Here is a 19577-nt window from a genome sequence, read left to right as displayed (position 1 = left end):
TGCTCTTTCTTGTCAAACAATGACAGAAAAAGACAAAAACCAACAATGAATTGATCCTAAACAAGTACTGTGTATCTGAAGGCAAACACATCAATGAGCCACACAGTCTGCAGAGTGACATGATCCCTCGTTATTCTCAATCTAGCCAAATCCTGCCATGAATACTACAAACCAAACCTGCAGCTGAAAATAGCCCCCAACGATTTGCTCCTGCTTGAGTAACGTTTGCCGAAAATTACAGTTTAATTAGAAATGACTCGGTTTGGTGCTGAGAGTCAAAGAAAGCCAAAGGCAGTCAGGAAGTACTGAGAGACTGATTGAAACGCTGTTGGTTTAAGTCTTTTCATGAGATAAATCTAGAAAGAAAAATACAAAATTTTGCTTGCCTTATCCTTCAGGTTATATTAGTCAGTATTTTAATGGCAAAAACAAGATCAACAAACACCAAAAATAGATCATACAACAAGATTTTGCCAATAAACTGGCCATATGTGAAAGACATTTCAAAAATAGATAAATCATATAATTTAATGTAAACTCAGCTTGGTTGAATCTATACACACAGCAGCTGACCGTCCATCTGCTTTAGGAAACCGATTATACACAGTGTATGTTTACAGGGCTTGTGTACTACTACTGCATATGTGAAAAAAGCTGTATAAACCCTCCAGAGGGAACTGCACAAAATCTGACAAGTCGCCTTGAGTGATGTCACTTGAGTCAGCGTTGGCAGGCCCAAAGACTACGATTTTGAAAATAAAAACATAAGTGTGTTTGTAGAGTTAGAAAGAAGTGAGCTTACCCAACCACCGTAGCCCTCATCTCAAGGCTAGCAGCTAGAGGCTACATTAGCCGCTACTGCTTTCACACCCAAACCTCCGGCTGAACTGTCAGCAGTCGAGTTGCATTGTGGGTAGTGTTGGCACCAGTTTAAACAAGGGAAGGCATGTGTGGATCTCTGGTTCTGCATCATCAATTTTGGCCTTTTCAAACTGTCCTTCATGAGTTTGATGTGTTACAAGCATGTAATGCTAAATTTGTTGGAGTCCTTTTTTAAGTGTATGGGTAACATTTACAGGCTAAAGTATGGCATGCATGACGTAGCTACTAGCATACAGACTTAGCAATCAAACCAATCTACGCCTAATTTTGAATGCACCAGAATGAGATGGGTACGCTCAACTGTCCAAAGAAGCAAAGGCTAACAAACTGTAGTCTAAAACACAGGAGCTTCACAATACCACGCTGGCTGTGGCGCAGTTGTTGGCCGAGATGCCGATGCGTCGGCGGCAGGTGAACATTTTGCGGAGCTCAGCACGGAAGCGGTCATGCAGCCAGGCATAGAGGAAAGGGTTACAGCAGGATGAGCTCATTGCGCACAGGTGACACAGCAGCTGGATGAGCAGAAAGTAGCGCTTATCAATCAGGTCAATGTCAATGTCGCGCAGCACGTTGAACACGCTGATGGGCATCCAGCACACTCCAAAGGCCGCCACCACCAGGCTCACCAGACGGAAGGTCTTGCGTTTGCGCATGCGCTGAGCCTCCGCCTGGCTCTGGGTGTGGTGGCCAGGTACGACACAGTTCCGCAGTTTGACTGAGATGCACAGGTAGGAGATGCAGAGCGCCGACAGAGGCAGGACGTAGGTGATGAAGAGAGTGCTGTACGCGTAGGCCAGCCGCTCTTTCTCCTGGCCCATCCAGAACTCCTCGCAGATGGTGAAGCCCTCATTCTTAAACTCCACGTGGTAGGTGTGAGCCACAGCTGGAGCCACCAGACCGCAGGACAGCAGCCAGATCCCAGACAGAAGGTAGGTGCACGCCAAGACTGAGATGCGCTTTTTCAGAGGATGAACAGTGGCGTAGTATCTATGAGGAAGCAGAGAGGAAGAAAGCCTGAATTTGTTTGATTAGATTTGATCCATCTGTCTAAACTGTTGGGAGAAATGGTGGAAACATGCCAAACTTTGAGCATTCAAGTCACTGTTTACCAATCAGCATGCAGATGACAGTCCAGCTCTTGAGCCCCACAGATAATACCGCCTCAAAAATGACTTCATAATGCAATCAATGCCAAGTCTCCAACAGCAAATAATCCTGTCCTAACTTCATAAAAACCAAATCGAATTCAGCTCTGCCACTGTTTTCAAGGTCTACAGACAAACCTTGGATTCCCGAGCTGCAGGGAAAAGTGTTATAGTCTGATAAATCATCCTCCACCTTTTCTGTCCTTCACCCAGACAGGTTACATCTGGAGAAGCTCAAGCCCGGAGCTGAAGAAGATATGCAGTGTATTATGAGCAGACATTTAAGAGATACCATTCCTTCCTTATAGAGGTACGTGTTAATGTACTCTTTAACAGATAGTCCTTAAGTGGTATCATGAACGTACATGAGTATTGAATTTCCATGACGTCTCAAATCATCAAACTTCACTGAAGCATTCTTAGAAATTCTGGAGTGCAGAGGGAAAAGCACTTCTTAACTTTAGCAATACAGTCTGGGACTTTTATTTGATTGTGCAAAGAAGACTTAATGTTGCCCAAATTATCAGTACATGCCTGTACTATTAACTTGCATTTGTTCGCAGTATTCCTGGAAATGCAGCGTGGTTATTTTCAGAGCTCCACCCAAGAGCTTACATTTACATCTGCCACTGCAATTTTGTGCAATTTCTTTCCAAGAAATGGTGACATTCGCTGTGAGGAATTATGCACTGTATTATTTCTTTATTAATGTGTAGTTTATAAAAAGGGGGGCTAGGTAGCTATGAATGAATGCCTCAAGATCTGTTGCTTTTGCTCATCTAATGACACATTATTCCGGGGGGATATTTCAATGAATGCAGGATGCAGTTTGTAGTTTATTTATAGTCTGTCCACAGTCCTCCGTCTCTGTATGACTTACCTGTCCACGCCAATGGCAGTGAGAGTGAAGACTGACACGTACACCGTCACAGGCTGGATGAGGTACACCAGGTAGCACATGAAGCGGCCAAAGACCCAGCCGTGAGGGTTGAAGGCGTAGGCCAGCGTGAAGGGCACACATGTGGCACACATCAGCATGTCAGAGAAGGCCAGGTTCCCGATGAAAAAGTTGGTGACGTTGTGCATCTTGCGGGTGCGGCAGATGACGTAGAGGAGCAGGTAGTTGCCAAAGACGCCCACCAAGGCGACCAGAGTGTAGCAGGGAATGATGAGCAGCTTGAAGGACTGCAGCAGCTCCACACCCACGAACTGGGGGCTGCGCTTGGAGGAGCCGTTCTGCAGCGCCACCTCAAACACCTGACCGGCGTCACTGCCGTTCACCTCGTGTGTCACACCCGGGGGGGTGAGCTCAGCTGCCCAGCCACTGCCTGTGCTCTCCATGCCAAAAGGCTGCTGTCAACCTGCAGGGGTGAAATCATGATTACTGTGCATGTGTTCAACAACATGTACGGTAAACTTATCACACACTGCTAAGACAAGAATATGCTGAACAACATGAACATAAAGCATAAAGACACACACACACACACACACACACACACACACACACACACACACACACACACACACACACACACACACACACACTGCTGCAGCCCTTTGTGTTAATTAATTGCTTTCAATGGAGATTTCCCTTTTATTATAATCCGAATACGACGTGCAATTACTGAGCTGTCCAATATGTCTTGTCCTCGTGACTATTTTCAGTCCTGTGAAGCTCCAAAGGAAAAATCACTACTGTCAGTAACTTCCTTTTGTTAGAATATAAAAGTTTTTATTGACTAATCAAATCTTAATGAACCTGCTGCTGTAGTACCATTCAAACTCAGCTTATCTATCACCGCCAGTCATTTTCCTTTCACTTGTTTCATCAGACTTCCAACACAAACACTGAATATTAAAGCAAACGCTGCTGTGTGACTCAACCTGCTGTGGACTATTATCTGTCGTGTGCAGTTTTCATTTGCACGGCACAGGAGCTGTTACATCCAGTGCACATCAGTTGACTTCAACTATATTTAGCCCACCTGAGGAAATGTAAAAGACATATTATGACAATATAAACTGGCTTGTTGAAAGCTAAAGCCTGTTGTTCCTGTGGGTGGAAAATCTGAACTGACAAAATATCTGGATATCTGTGAGAAGTGTGGATCAGATGAAAGAGACGAAAATATCACTTTCTTACCGCTTTAACTGCCAAATATATTAGAGGACAGATTCCTGTCCCGGATTCACCCTAAATGTCCCAGAACTGCACAGTTTCACAGATCAAAATTATTTGACACGTCGAAATGAAATCATGGTTCAAAGAGAAATCTGATTAAGATGAAGAATTTGTTACAGCAACTTAACATTTGATTTTAGTTTTAACTTCAGATGGAGGGTCTAAGGACAGAGGGTGTCTCAGAAAACCCCTTCAATCGAATATGTGGTTTCCGATATCGGCTATAAAAATAAAGTGGCTTAATTCATTTCAGTCAATTTACTGATTTGTTTTTATTTCTATTCGTGACTATTTATCTTTCAGCTATTATTTCTAAAGACGTTCCTTCTGAGTTGTCAGCATGTGTGATCAGAACGTCGCGATGATTAAGCCTGAAGTGTCCTCGCAGAAATCAGACTGCATGATGTTCAGCAGCCACAAGACATGTGAATTCAGAAGTAGTCCGACAGAGGAAGCACTTTCTCATTTTTTCCCTCAACAAGTGCACAGAATATGTTACATTAATGCGCATGAAAATATATTTTTGGCTCATCTGTTTTATTATTAAATTGGTGTTCGCCGTGGTCTGTCCTTCGGGCAAGCAAAATTACACTTTAAAAGAACCAATAATGTGAAGATTTACTGCTGCCTTGATTTGTCTCATAAAGAGATGCGTCAGAAAGAGATGCAGCCTTGGAAAACTGCGACGCAATTAAAGCAAAACAGCGCAGATACAGAAAAGTCTCAAACACATGCACGTGTGATGAACAATTGAAAATCATCCAAACTGAAGCATCGCAAGAAAATTGGCTTTTTAAATAGCAGTGAGACAGAAGTGATGCATTTCTTTGCATCATCTCAGTAACTCTTAGGCTGAGCTAAATGTAGGTGATTTGGTACCTGGAAGCGGAGCAGGAGTGGCGCACCTACCGTGTGTTGATTCCTCAGGTTCCAGGTCCAGAATGAGAGCGCAGAAGTGATCCAGCGCGGAGCCTTTGTGCGCCTCTGGAGAGATGCGCGGCTCGCACGCAAATCAACGCATGGCGGGTCTCCGAGCGGCACCAAAACCACGCATCCGCATTTGTATCTCAGCTCGGACAGCTGCTGTGCATTGCAGTTACATATGTGACATGTTCTCAGCTTTGAGGGCGCGTTGTCAGGCGATCAACAGGTGCAGTCCGGCTGACAGGGATGGCTCGCTTTTATATTAGCCTTTAAACTTGACTGACAGCTCTAATGACTGGAGGAGCTTCTGACGCGTGAGTCTCCGTGGAATATATATTTTAGCTTCAACGAACAACCATATACAATACTACTCCTGTCCACCACATGGGCTCACTATAATATTTCTCGTTATAAAGAAATACAGAGAAGCAATAAAATGTCCATTATTTGGACATCAGTTAGGAATGACAAGCACCGTTTTACGCATGTCGAAGGTCAAACTGCTGTCTGGATTATTGCAGATGAGGTCACTGCCACAATGGCTGTAATCTCTGAACTGTCATCCTTCACTGCTCACAAATATTTGTAAAAGGGACCAAAGGGCAGGCCGATAAGGTGGTGAGGTGATGTCTGAATGTTGAGTGGCCTTTGTGAGGAGGACAGCCACTGATGGAGCTCTGTTGGCATTGTGCAACTGTGCAAACTGACTCCCAGGTTCTCCCTAAGCAAGCCAAGGCAGAGACAAAACAATCACGGCTCTATGCTGGCATTAACGGATTGATTCTGAATCAGCGGCCTGGTGTGAGGCCTGATGACCAGGCCTGGGATTGGAGACCCTGGTGTGACGTTCACAGTGGAAGTTGAATTCAGTGTGTCTGAGGCTTTGGCGTGTTCATTTAAAGCTTCAAGAGTTTGGTTGTGATCAATAGAGGTTAACTCGCCCCACTCTCCTTCCTGCATGCAGCCAATCACAGCTCCATCCACTGTCGGCAGCGTCTGTTTAGGCAAGACGCAAGCCAGAACTTAGCCTTGAATTTATTGAAGAAGTCAAAACACAGGACAACAGTAAAGATACAACAACAATAAAATATGTGCTGAAATGATAAATTACAGCTCTCGAGTCAGAACCAGCACATTTTGTCCCTGCAAACCAAGGACTTCCTGCAGATACTTTGTGGGAATTATATTAGTCCCACCAGTCACTACAGAACAGAGTGGCATCATGCAAATATGCAATGCTTCCATACATTTGTTGTTCAAGTCCTCGAAAACACCCCTAAGAGAGGCTACATGCACAAGAAAACAATGCTCATTCAAAAAAAACAGTCCATACAATTGGTTTGAACTAAGGTCCCGCCTCTCACTGGGCTGATAGCCAATCATACAGTAGGATTATAGGGCAGCACCAGGTCCCGCCTTCTGGACTCCCCTGCTTGTTAAGTCAATAGGAGACAATTGAGATGGTGAGACAAGAGTCACTCATTACTGTTCCCAATCAATGGTGCTAACAACTAGCTGTATTCGTTCAAAGGCAGTTAATGTGAACAGGCTGATTTTTGTTCACTCATTTATGTAATCTGTGGAGTGGGAAAAGGGTCTTACGGCTGCACACAGTACAGCAGATAATTGTGCTTGTTTCTTGTCTGTGTGGCTTTCTAAAGTGTTTCCAGATTTCAGGGCAATCCAGAGCTTGCATGTTCTCAGTACATGTATGACCATGAATGCTGTCCAGCTGTTTGACATTATACGCTTAATTTTTGTATTACTAAACAAGCAAACGGTTTAGGGTGAAGAACATATGTTTTTGACTTATATACTCATTAAAGTAGGATTTACAGTACAAACAGTAGACGCGGCATTTGATCAGAGAATCTCTTGTTCTTTGTGGGCGACATGATCACCAGCAGCTGGGTAATTTGTACAAAGGGAAGACAGTAAGCTACTGGCTGGGAGAATTCACCCAGAATGCCTGTAACACTGCACATGACAGAGAAATCCCTTTTTTATTCTGAAAGATTTCCAGATACTGTAAAATACCTCAGATTTTGCAGCTTTATGCAGATTTGCATCGGGAAGGTTCATACTGATTATCGTCTGGTCATCAACACTTTTGTCTGAAATGTGGGGACAAAATGGACCAAACTTGAAGAACAATTTCCAAAGCAAATGCAACCACAGTGATCAGGGTCCAAGCGGATTACCAGCACTTGGAGGTTGTTCCAAGTTTAACTGACAAGAGGCACTTGAAACCACACAAACACTTGAATGCATATGCATGAATTGCCCCATCACTGGCAAGTATCCTGAGGATTTGAACTCTTGACCTTTGCATCCCCAGAGGAGGCGCCTGACTGACTGTAACACTGGGAAGACGTGGCTTTCACACACCTTCTTCCCACATGAGCCACGTCTACTTTAGTCAATCAGTACCACATTTTCTGCATCCAGATGCTGCGATACTCTTCCCCCTAGCGGTAGAGCCTCTCAGGACTGTGCAGCAAAGCTTCAGCCTAGCATCTGAACATGTGTAACTATTTTGCTTATAATAGCAAATAGAATCATTTTAATTTATGGCAATTTGTGTAAAATTGCTAGATATGCTACGTGTTGATCTGTGATGATGCCAACTGTTCAAAATTTGTCGGAGGAGTTGCGAAGCACAGAAACCCACAGAATCCAGGAAAAAAATGTTAGAGCCAGATACGTTGAGGACACAGGAAGTAGAAGAAGAAGGAGGAATAACCCGGCCAGATATCCCTGTTCTACCTGATAGGACTCCTAACTATACAGGTGCATCAAGGATGGCGATCAGCAGTTTTTGAGTTAAAGTTATATAAGACATAAACAGAGGTATCGAGGTCTCAACAAAACTTACCGACTCTCCTGTGAAGTGACAGACACCTACTTCAGCACGACATTATGGCGTTAAAATCTACCGCAGAGGTGGCACGTGTCACACGTTTCACAGAGGCAGTGTTTCCAGCATTCAGAGCACTTGTCACCAAGGCCAAAGAGAAATACATCAAACCTTGAGCGAGGTGAGTCACGGTGGGTTTCTACCTACAGTACAGACAGCTTTACATTGGATTCTGACAATTCAACCTGCAAAGATAATAAGTATCTATTAATGGGGGTAAAAATGTATGAAAATCTAGTCTGTCATGGCTCCCATAGTCGGAATATTTTGACACACTTCAATACACAGCGCTGGTTTCATGAACAGCAGATCTGTACATAATGATATCTCTTAAGTACCATGAGCTTGAATTACTTTTTATTTTATATTTTCCATGTAGTTTTGCACCCAAAATATTAATGTCATATTATTTTGAGCCATGCTAGCTGTGGTGATCTGGAAAACTCTAGTGGTTTCTTGTGTACTGTGGAGAGGCGTGGGGCTGGGCGTAGTTCTCCAGGTGTCTTGGGAGCTGGCTTCAACACAGCTGGGACTCATCACAATCAAGCACAGCATAAAGGCTGTGGACTGCAGAGGACTCATTTCCAGATTGTTTCTGCTGCTTAGTAGTAGTTGGCCCTTTATTGGTGCTACCTGTGAGCAGAAGTGAACATTTAGTTTTTGTTCTCTTGTGTTAATCACCAGTGCCTGATCTCCTGTGTCTTTGTGCTCTGTGAGTCTTCCTGCACTGATCTCCAGCTCCACTGTCTCTGCCAACACTGACTTCGAGCCTCAAGTTCTCAGGCATCACCACCTTGTTTCACCCCCCCACCACCACGTGCCCTCAACACAAGTGCTCACAGCAGCTGAGCTCTGTGCGCTCCAGCATATCTCTGAGCTCCTGTCCACCTCAGTACCTCGTGCCAGATGATTGATCCCCAAACCTTTGCTACATCACCACCACCAGATTGTCATTTGTAGTTATGGGTGAAATGTCTCCACAACTATTGGATGAACTGTCATGAAATTACACATTCGCAGTCCCCACGGGATGAATTAAAAACTGGTGACTCCTTAAAGTTTCATGTAGTGCAACCATCAGGTGAAATTTGCGTCTGACTGAGCTGCTTTGCGTCTAATTAAAAGGTTAGCATGCTAACACGCTGAACTAAGATGGCGAACATGGTAAACATTATACCTGCTAAACATCAGCATGCTGATGTTAGCTTTTAGCACAATGTACTGCTGTGCTTCAGTAAAGCATCAGAGCCACTAGCATGGCTGTAAACATCTCATTTTTGTCTCCAAATGCATTGAAGTTCAACTGAAATCACTTATAGTCGTCCCTTCTAGTAGTAAAACACAGACCAAACGTTTGGATAGCAAAATCTGACTGATAGAGAAGCTCAATTGCCCTCCTGGACTCCTGTAAATGTGAACAGAACTGATGGCACTGTTGACCAAAACTATGAAAATACGCCTCATGTTCAACAAAATCTCGCTCAAACACAGCTGTTGTTTTACTGGTATATTCACAAAGCGAGCAGGTCATGTGTTGAAGCCTCTGCACATCAGCTCACACCTGAATAACAGATGTATCACAAAACATCTGAAGACAATGCTGTGCAGTCTACTGCAGCCTGTTAAGTGTTTTAGAGCATTTGCGAGAACTTGCTAAAAAATGGTCACACAGTTCATAAACATCAAACGGGGCCCGTCTGACTTATGACTGAGCGGCTAGATAAATAGAATTAGACGGTTTTGACAACAAACCCAGTTTACAGATAATAAATATTTCAATATGGAAGTGGAAGCTCACCTTTAATATGTTTTCATTAAACATTCATGATATCATATATCCATGAATCAGTAGAGGCTTTTTGTGAAAGCACATTCTGTCAACAGTATTCAGGCTTTACACTGTTTAGTTAAAATAAATGCAGTTTGACTCTGTTTCTAATTACTGTTATTAATTAAGGGAGTAATGTACAGTAATTGTCATTTAGATTGTATAATAAGCTTGTTTTGTTTGAGGTTATTAAAGTTGATATCACAGTCTGATATCTGGTTTATGATTACTCCTTCAGAGTCGAGGTTAACAGTGTTGTGTTTGCTGAGGAGAGGACCACATCAGAGACAGAAACTCATTAGCTGCTCTGTGAGGCTGGGGGGCCACTAACGTTAGACATCGACATGCTAATGTGCTGATGTTTAGAAATTATAATGTTAAGCGTGTCCACTGATTCAAGAATTTGATAAAAATCAATTAAAACTTTGACCTGATGGCAGCAATGTTTAGCCAAGTGGTCAGAAACGGCTAAAAATGGTTCCACTTTCTAATAAGGCTTATTCTTAAAAGTCCATAAGCTGTAATTGATGGCCTCATCAATGGCTCTAAAACATCGATTAATGCTTTGTAGATTAGATACAAGCCAGGTGGCTTTTGGGTTGCCAGGTTGTGAAGAAACCCTTTCATTAATGACTTATTGACAGTCATAATTACAGACTTTCTGACTTATTAGAAAATGAGGCCCAGTGACCGTGTATCAACATTTCTAACTGGATTATTACCAAAAATAAAGCAATAGCCAAGAGCATCTGCAGCAGTGTGTACATGTAAGCGTGCTCCAATGCAAATCAAAGGGCTCCTGACAGTGTCTAATGGCTCAGACTCTGTATGATGTTGGACGCTGATTATCCTCATTGTTTACCCGAGGTCACTGAAATGAAAAGAGTGGGTGCACTGCCTCCATTAAATACCTTGTCTCAACCTGTTTCTCGGAACTAAATAGCATACAGTGACAATAGTGGCCTGTCTCACAAATGAAAAGAGGGCATCCGAGGATATGAAGTTAGTCACATAAAAGCTGCATGTTTTCCAAAAAAAAACCCCCCAAAAACACGTCTTTTCTTTAACAAAATAACAAAACAATGCTGATTCTTGTATTGCTGCACTGCAGCCACAGTGACATACATAATAGAGGGGAGGATTACTCATCAATGTTTCCAGATAAACATTTGCTGTATAATACATCCACATCAGCTGGAAATGTTTCAGTGGGAAGGAAATGCTACTAAAAACATGATTCAGACCATGTGACAGTAACCCACCCAAATATTTAATACAAATACAACTCTTTTCAGATGAAAGGTTACTCTGTGGGCCCCCAGCCTCCTCCAGCTGCAGCATCGAGATATTATTTTTGAAATAAAACGATTTAAATAAAAATCCTTTGGTTTCTTGTTGCTCTAACTTGATCTTTCTGCCACTTTGGCACTTTGGTGTTCTTCCTCACAAAGTGCAGTATAAATCCACAAAAACAGGTAATATCTTCGTTGATTTTGTAAAATTCAAATCGGGAGAAGCAGCTGTCCTGGCTCTGTCTGACGATGAAGAACAAAATCTGCCTACATCACTTCTCAGGCTGAATAATTCACACATTATATCAATTTTTTGTACTTAACACAAATGCCCAAGCACAAAAACAACAATTTGTGGTTTTGTCACTGTGCCCAGCCAACAAATAGTGCCAAACATGCTCCCCTGGAAGACCCAAATGGACATTTTTACACTTTAACAAACCAGATATAACTTGTTGAATTTGAGCTTTAGAGGTGGGGATAAATTAATTTTGTTACCTGGACAGATCCAGGCTAATGAACTAAGCTAAGAAGCCTCTGGCTCGTGCCTTGTGGAGAGGCGCCCACTTCGGGCAGACTACAATAAATAAGCTCCAAAACGACATCGAAAGTGTGAATATATAAAAATGCACTGAAGTCTTTGAGTGACAGACAGTGTTTTACTGCAGACAAACGCAGATAAAGGAATACAGTTTTCACAAAGGCATCATCCTGCTGTTTCACCGAATACAGGCAGAGGTGAAAAGCAACATAGCACATTTACATCACTGTGCATAAGTACAGTTTTAAGGTACTCATACTTCAGAGTACTAGCTTCTTAGCAGATTTAGATCAACAATACAAAATCCAATCAACAAATAAACCATGATGCATTATTATAGGCTAAGATAAGACTTAATTGAGCCCCTGGGTGATACTCAAAAGCTACTTATCTGTGTATATAAAGCACTTCAATCAGCTCCACATTTATTAGCCATAACATTAAAGAGTTGCACACATTAATGCATCAATAATTGTAACCTACTGTAATGATATGAGAAAAACTACTCTGAAATGGGCCATTCTGCTTATCAAGCACTTCCACTTTTGATGACTTGAGTACATTTTGATGCTAATACTTTTCTGAATGCACTACTGACTATGATCCTGCATGTAGCACACACAGGACACATGAACTCATCGCACACCCTTCTCACCTGAAGGACCATGGCAGCCCGGTCTCTGCTGCAGTCACTAATAACTGGACCTCAAAGTCAGTGCTAATTCAAATAGCAGCCATGTTTTTCTCCACATCTTTTTCTCCACATTTAACAGCATTTGCTTTGCAACAGCTGGACCAGCAAGAGTAACTACAGTAAACTTGAAAGTGAGCATTTCAATGTGGAAGGTTCAATCAGGCTGAAAAGCCACTTTGACACTGATTTCAGATTTTGATCAAAAGCCACAGTCAGAGTGAAGTGGTCAGAGCCAGATGGATGGACTCGGCTACATAGTCCAAGTTACGACCGTTGATTGCGCTGATGTTCAGACAGCCATCGGGGAGCAGGTACACGTGTCTTCTCTTTGTCAGGAAGTCCACCTGCTCACCTAAAGAAGAGAAAGAAACACCTGAAATGCTGTGAAAGTACATCAATATTTATGATGATAAATATTGTTTATCATCATAAATATTTATTGTTAAAACAAAAAAAAAAAAAATTGGTAGTATTTAAACAAAATGTTCATCAGGAAGTATCAACAAGCATCCCCATTGTTAAATATTCCCAAAAATCACTTTGATGGCACCAAAATCATGAATACTAATTGCTTTAATTAACTGATTAACTGTACGTGTGGTGGTTTGGGAAGTTCTAGTATTTTCTTGTGTATTGTGGAGAGGTGTGGGGCTGGGTGTGATTCTCCAGGCGGCTCTAACACAGCTGGGACTCATCACAGTCAAGCACAGCATAAAGACTGCGGCCTGCAGAGGACTCGTCTCTGTTGCTTTGTTGAGTTGTCTCTTTGTCAACTTGATCTCTTGCGTCTCTTCTATGTGCTGAGTTCTCCTGCACTGATCTCCAGCTCCAGTGTCTCTGCCACCACGCTGCCCAGCCTCTTGCCTCCACCTGCCTCGAGCCTCTAGTCCACAGCCATCACCACCTAGTTTAACTTGTATTTCTACCACCACGTGCCCTCAATGCAAGAACTCACACCATGAGCTCTGTGCGCTCCAGCGTATCTTTGAGCTGCTCTCCACCTCAGTATCTCGTGCCTCACCTGCTCTTCCTAGGACTTCCCAGCTACAAGTTTCCTGCATACCTGGACTCTTTTATCATTATCCATTCAAATAAATTCCTATTTCACCCTTACTCCCTGTCTGTGTGTCTGCTAATAAGTCTAAATCCAGCTGAAATGTAACAGTACAGCCTGTAACTTGAAAGGCATAGTAAGGCAAATATATGTCATAACTACAATATGTATAAAGTGCAATACTTGCATATTATTCAAACAGAGCCAGAACATCAAGCCTCGGTTCAAAGTGATTTATCTTTAATAACATACTGTAAATGTCATTTTTTTCGAAGCAGCGCAGAAAAGCAAGAGCTGAGAAAACAAATTGGGGATATCAGACAGCGTTTTGTGTTGTGCAGCGGATTGCTACTCTAGAATTTTTGAAATATGGCAGAAACGGCGTTGTTTGCGACTCACCGTTCAAGCCTGTGCAACAGTAGAGTCCAGCTTGTTGAGTCAGGTGGTCCCAGCAACCTGGAGCTCCCAACAGCCTCAGCCTCTCTCTCAAAATGTCTCTGATCAGCATACATCTCTCCACAATGCGCTTCACTTCTCCCTGCCTGGACAACATTTGGGAGCGGATAATCTATAATTATCCATCCATCCATTATCTATACCGCCTATCCCTTTCGGGGTTGCGGGGGGCTGGAGCCTATCCCAGCTTCAATGGGCGAGAGGCGGGGTACACCCTGAACCGGTCGCCAGCCGATTGCAGGGCCACATGTAAGGACAAACAAACATTCACACTCACACTCACACCTACAGACAATTTAGAGTCATCAATTAACCTAATGAGCATGTTTTTGGTCTGTGGGAGGAAGCCGGAGTACCCGGAGAGAACCCACGCATGCACGGGAAGAACATGCAAACTTCACACAGAAAGGCCCCGCCTGACCCGGGGATCGAACCGGCAACCTTCTTGCTGTGAGGCACCCGCACTACCTGCTGCGCCACCGTGCAGCTAATCTATAATTATATAAGTGTATAATTCAATATCTGCAAAAGATGACAGACAGTGAGCAAAAGCTGCATTAAGGACTTTGTCAGTAGTGCCAGTGTGAAGTATCACATGGCTGCCCATCACTATGGACAGCGACTGATAAAGTAGCAATGTGGCCTCATGTACCACATTCTCCAAATATCTGATTATTCACTCAAATGGAGCGTGACTCACCATTCAACAGCATGGGCAGGGTTACTGAGCACTGTGGCAACGACATGAGCTCCTCCTGCAGGTGGCCGGGCCCACAGCGATCGGACTATTTTGTCAGCTTGAGATTGCACAGATAACCGCAGGGAGTTCTGCTTAAAGACGCACAGGAGGTGTCCGACCGCCTCACCTGGCGAAGGGAGGGAGGCGAGCCTGACGTAAATGAACACAGTGTTCCAGCAACTGTGACGTAATGCTTTGTCTGATATTGTGAATGTGGGTGAGTGAATATTCACCAGGTCATGCAGAAAGAAACACAAGCCGAGCTGCTTCACAATGAGTTACTTGATGCTAATACAAGACTCACGAGAGTAAAATTGGAAGGCAACAGAAAGCGTGACTGTGACTCTATAGGTAGCATGAGCTTGAATTTCGGGGTGATGAACTGGTAAGACATGAATACGTATTCTCTTGGCTTGGCTAACACTCTGACTGCAGAAAAGAAATGAAAATTGAGCTCAAACTGATTTGCTGTATTCCTTTTCAATATCAGAACAGCTCTGGGCTGTACTTTATGATCACAGATTACAGTTTTCATGAGCACATTTTGACATGCGGAGTCTCTCTGGCCACATAAGACAAAGCATTACTGATCCCCAGCAGGGAAATCTGGCTGTTGCAGTTACGGAGTATAGAAAGAGGTATATGAAGTTAAAATAAGAACAGAATACAAAGTAGAAACTGTACAAGAGCATTTGGAGGCAAAATTACAGGTAAAGTGAGAGAGGTGTGATTGACAGCAGCAGTCACAATCTATGTAAATAGCAAACAGCAGGCTAATATATATGATATGATCAACTCATGGAATATGAGTGACACATAAATCCCTGAGAGATATTATTTGCGTCACTTTCTCACCATATAGTCCAAAGCAGTGGGAGAAGGACTGAGCACAGAGGAGCTCCATCCCCTGTGATGCACAGTACTGCACAGGCCAGGCATCCCGCTCCAAATCTCCATAGCAGAGCGCCTGAGCAGGAAGCAAGAAGAAAGGGAACAGCCTGCGCCTCTGTGGAAAAAGAGACATCCAGTGATGCTCTAAGTAGGAGAGAGAGGCTGCTTGTCTAATAAATAAATCCTGTCCTCTGTCTGAGCATTAAAGTGCACGTCAGTTACCGTGATGAGTTGTGTAATCGCAGGCCACTGATTCTGAGAGAGGTCTGCTCCCGTCGGGTAGTGGCCAGACGCTGGCAGAACAACAACGCTTCGCTCCGGAGCCCTCTCCAGATCCTCCAGAAGTTTCTCCAAACAAACGTCCCGCCGCCTGTCATCCCAGTAATAATACTCACGGATATCTTGGATCCCTGCTGCCTGGAAGACACCAGCCAGTGAGTCTGCAGGGAGGATCAAGACAAACTCCTCAAGATTAGTAAACGGCAGGATGTAATTACAGGATGGAGCCATCACTATGAGTGAATACTTCTTTAAAGATGATTTAATTATCCAACCTTTTGACTTCCAGTCTGAGCTGCAGATGCTAATAAAGCACTTTCACAGCTTCCACCTGCTGTCCTTATCACAAACTGTGTATTTCCACCTGTTTAAACACCATATCCTGATTTTGCAAATGAAAATAGAAAGAGCACACCATGCACATTAACAAGTACAGCAAAACATATAACACACTCTGCACACATTCAGATTCACAATTCACAGGCGTCCTCCATCTCCATTTAATCATCTACGTCAAGTGAATACGCTCAATCTGAAAGGTGTAAAACTCAGTGAAAGTCGGGCATGTTTGTCAAAGCTGTGTATGTATTGATGGCCATTTATCATACACCCACATGTTTACAAGTCTCTTTTTGTCCATCAGAAATCTCCCTGTGTTTATGTCACAGTCACTGAATTGCTATAGATACAATGAGTCCATTGTTTGCCTGTCTGTCATTCATGTCATCTGCAGTGTTGTGCTAGTCACTGAAAAAGTACTGACAAAATTACTGATTCCTTCCACAATAAAATATGATAAATAACGTTTTAGTTACTTTTTTGAATGTCTACTAATGTGCATATAGCTTTCATTTAAGCTTTTAATGTCTGGTCTGCAGTCGTGCATACAGTTGCAATCACCACACTGGGATCACTGGCTGCAGTACAGTACTGTTTATGTCTCTTGCACACTTGCAGGTGTGCGTTTAAATGCTGTTACGAGGAAGTGAGGTTTTATTTACCATCACAAGGGGAAGAGAGGTAGACCGGCCCGCACCAGGCAGCACAGACATCATACCAGTGCTTCAAGAGTTCAGCTCCAAGACGCACAGCAGCGGTAAAGCCAGGAGTCTGGACGCCTAACACCTGCGACGAAAGTGAGGAAATGCCAAGAGTTGTTATTATGACCGATGCCGATCTTCTATTTATTTATTCTCAAGTAGAAACTGGATGTAAATCCATGATTACTGATTTCTGCACAGTGCCATCAGATAATCAGTGCTGCTTAACTGAATGATTAGACACATCCTACTGCTTCATCTCTATGTGCTTATTGCTATGCAAACAGAGATGTACATAAGTACCTAAACTATAATCAGTTGTAGTGTTTATGTACAGCAGATTACCCGATTCTCCACTATAGCTCGGGAGCTCTTTCCTAGAGCAACCTCTGTGGCTCGCCGGGTGAATTCTGCCAGGCCAAGAGGGGGTGGATACTCTGGATGAAGGGTGGGGTCAGCGCTTAACTGCTGCTTTATCTTTCCAACCAGACGCAGCGCAAAGGTGTTCCCTTCCTCGCTGTAATACTCTGTGAAAGACAGCTGCCAATGTTTGTTTTCAGGTACCACAGCAAGGAAAAGAAAGGGCAGAGCGATAGCAAACCATAGTGGAGCCCCTCAGAAAGTCCACCGTGAAGTGGAATCAACAGACTATTTCTTAAATATGTGCATTCCAGTGTTAATGTGTGATTTATGAAGAGGCAGGTATTTCAAGAGCACTCAGGTCCACCTTGAGCCCCCTGCTGCCCCATTTTCCAGCCGGTAAACATCTGATTAAGGGGTTTCGGAGGGTTTCTGAAAGCTGTTGTTATCACAGACACTTGATCCCTGTCTTCCACAACTCATGGACACAAATCCTGGAGCTGCTGCGTCATAAATTAAGAGCTACCATCCTATAAGTGTCTGTATTTAGCGATTTTACTGTAACTACTGTTCTGCTCCTCTGTGAGTTATAATTCAATTTCAGAATTCAAGGTTAATGGATTATCTGTTGAAGGCTTATGGTCTGATTTAAAGCTGAGGGAGCCTGAATAACTCGCATACTGCACCTACTAACAAACACTGTGACTGCAGGCCTGCAGAAGAGGCTCCTCACATCACTTCCACATTATTTCTGGCGTTTTTGCGACGAGCTGTTAAACAACAGATAACACGCAAACGTCGCCATGAAGAACTGAAGCTCATGAATGAAACATGAGCTGGAGAAGTCCTTCCTCTGCTCTTGTTTCCAGCTTGAAATGAGTGAAAAGGAGCGGACTCACCTCTCCCGGCCAGGTAAACTTTGCAGGCCTGTGTGTCTCTCTTGAAGGCGGACAGAAGCCTTGTTTCAGGACTCACTGCTCCGCTTTGAGTGTTGGTAAACACAGACAGGCGACCTCCTGGGTCTGGGTCTCCATTTTGGCTGACCCCCCTCTCATCCAGGCTGCTGCCGGGTCGGCTCATCTTGAACCCATCGAGGCACATCAGCCCCGCTAGCCGCGAGCCTTTTGTTTAGCCACTGTTGCTAGGCTACAGCACGTATGTGGATACTGTCGCCCCGGCAACGCTGATGGATGAGTTGGTCACAGGCTAATTTGTGGCTCCGCTGAGTTTACTTTGGTCATCGCAGTGATCTGTCATCAAATATGCTGGCCCCTGTGGAAATGAACGCATCAGTTTGCGAGTTCGGAGAGGAGGAGGCTGGCTGAAGCCCCTGACACTGACAGTTCACAGAGGACCCCCCGCTGCTCGTTAAGGTTTATTTGGGTGGTTCTTGGAAAGACCCCCTGAAATTAAGACACAATGGCTCAAGAGGGAACATTTAATGAGCGCACAGAGGCTTTGTTTTGGAGAGGATTTCTTGGATTTCACTGATCCATAGGCTCCATCAAACTTGCCTCTATTGTAGAACTGGTAATATTCTGCACGAAGAAGAGACACCTATTTTCTCCACAGTATAAGGCTCTTTAAATTATAGCAGAACAACACAGTGCTTGTGCATCAGGCATCTGAGAAATTGAGCTTTTTTTTCTGGGCAGAAAATTGAAAAACAGCCATTACTTAGAAATGAAGGAGCAGTGAACTGAAAGCCTGGAAGGACTGAAAATTATACAGCTAGAAGTCTGACATCGCATTGGTTGCATTTTAGCATCATCCCTATCAAATATATATATATATATATATATATATATATATATATATAGAGAGAGAGAGAGAGAGAGAGAGAGAGAGAGAGAGAGAGAGAGAGAGAGACAAAGAAAGAAAGAAAGAAAGAAAGAAAGAAAGAAAGAAAGAAAGAAAGAAAGAAAGAAAGAAAGAAAGAAAAAGCTGGGTCAAAAAACCTTGAGCCTTTATGAGACAATCACTTGGTGGTGAATAGGTTGTGAAACGCACTCTATAAGCTGGTAATCACAAATAAGTGCACTAGATGGCAGTAGATGGCCAAAGCAGGCAGTTAGTGTTGTCCATTAGCTGACCAGAAGGGCCACATTTTTCACGAGCCTGCCTCATCCCCTGTGTTTTATCTATGAATACCAGATTCAGCTACTTAAGAAATAACGTTATTATGGGTAAAAGTGGATTCTGAGTCAAAAGGATAGAGGAGGGTTGCCTCCTTCAGCTGCCAGCAGGGGAGTTTGCCCTCTGAGAATTTTTCCTTGTGTGATTATTAAATGTTAGCACATAATGGTGAGCGTTGGAAAAAAAAAAAAAAAAAGAGGGAGAGACACGAAAA

At 43.4% G+C, this 19577-nt stretch overlaps 2 protein-coding genes across 4 annotated transcripts; both read right to left on the bottom strand.

The window, feature by feature from the left end:
- Nucleotides 1-136: 136 nt before the first annotated feature.
- On the bottom strand, nucleotides 137-5420 carry prlhr2a (prolactin releasing hormone receptor 2a). 3 transcript variants are annotated; one of them, XM_070964912.1, is made up of 3 exons: nucleotides 5122-5420; nucleotides 2908-3388; nucleotides 137-1869 (listed from the first exon to the last, which is right to left on the bottom strand). In XM_070964912.1, the coding sequence occupies exons 2-3, from the start codon at nucleotides 3366-3368 to the stop codon at nucleotides 1233-1235; spliced, it is 1098 nt and encodes a 365-aa protein (XP_070821013.1). In that variant the 5' UTR covers nucleotides 3369-3388; nucleotides 5122-5420; the 3' UTR covers nucleotides 137-1232. The 3 variants fall into 3 exon arrangements, with proteins under 3 accessions (XP_070821013.1, XP_070821015.1, XP_070821014.1); XM_070964914.1 differs by having other exon boundaries at nucleotides 2908-3377; nucleotides 5122-5243; XM_070964913.1 differs by having other exon boundaries at nucleotides 2908-3380; nucleotides 5122-5225.
- Nucleotides 5421-11815: 6395 nt separating this feature from the next.
- On the bottom strand, nucleotides 11816-18573 carry got1l1 (glutamic-oxaloacetic transaminase 1 like 1). Its single transcript, XM_070964919.1, has 8 exons — nucleotides 18127-18573; nucleotides 17213-17394; nucleotides 16829-16952; nucleotides 15771-15988; nucleotides 15513-15663; nucleotides 14619-14784; nucleotides 13862-14004; nucleotides 11816-12760 (listed from the first exon to the last, which is right to left on the bottom strand). The coding sequence occupies exons 1-8, from the start codon at nucleotides 18326-18328 to the stop codon at nucleotides 12621-12623; spliced, it is 1326 nt and encodes a 441-aa protein (XP_070821020.1). The 5' UTR covers nucleotides 18329-18573; the 3' UTR covers nucleotides 11816-12620.
- Between the last annotated feature and the right edge of the window lie 1004 nt (nucleotides 18574-19577).

The sequence above is a fragment of the Chaetodon trifascialis genome, chromosome 6 (genome assembly GCF_039877785.1).
Source record: "Chaetodon trifascialis isolate fChaTrf1 chromosome 6, fChaTrf1.hap1, whole genome shotgun sequence".
In the NCBI taxonomy this organism is placed as follows: Eukaryota; Metazoa; Chordata; class Actinopteri; order Chaetodontiformes; family Chaetodontidae; genus Chaetodon; species Chaetodon trifascialis.
Note: the sequence above shows the minus strand (reverse complement) of the source record. Positions and strands in the feature narration are given on the sequence as shown.

Bases quoted from the DNA above. Each gene is read 5' to 3' on its own strand.
- prlhr2a (XM_070964912.1), bottom strand. From the start codon at position 3,368: ATGGAGAGCACAGGCAGTGGCTGGGCAGCTGAGCTCACCCCCCCGGGT. The intron at 1,870-2,907 runs GTAAGTCATACA...GCTTCCTCATAG, and splicing joins ACTGCCATTGGCGTGGACAG to ATACTACGCCACTGTTCATC.
- got1l1 (XM_070964919.1), bottom strand. From the start codon at position 18,328: ATGTGCCTCGATGGGTTCAAGATGAGCCGACCCGGCAGCAGCCTGGAT. The intron at 17,395-18,126 runs GTGAGTCCGCTC...TGTCTTTCACAG, and splicing joins AGTTTACCTGGCCGGGAGAG to AGTATTACAGCGAGGAAGGG. The intron at 16,953-17,212 runs GTAATCTGCTGT...CTTTCGTCGCAG, and splicing joins GAGCTATAGTGGAGAATCGG to GTGTTAGGCGTCCAGACTCC.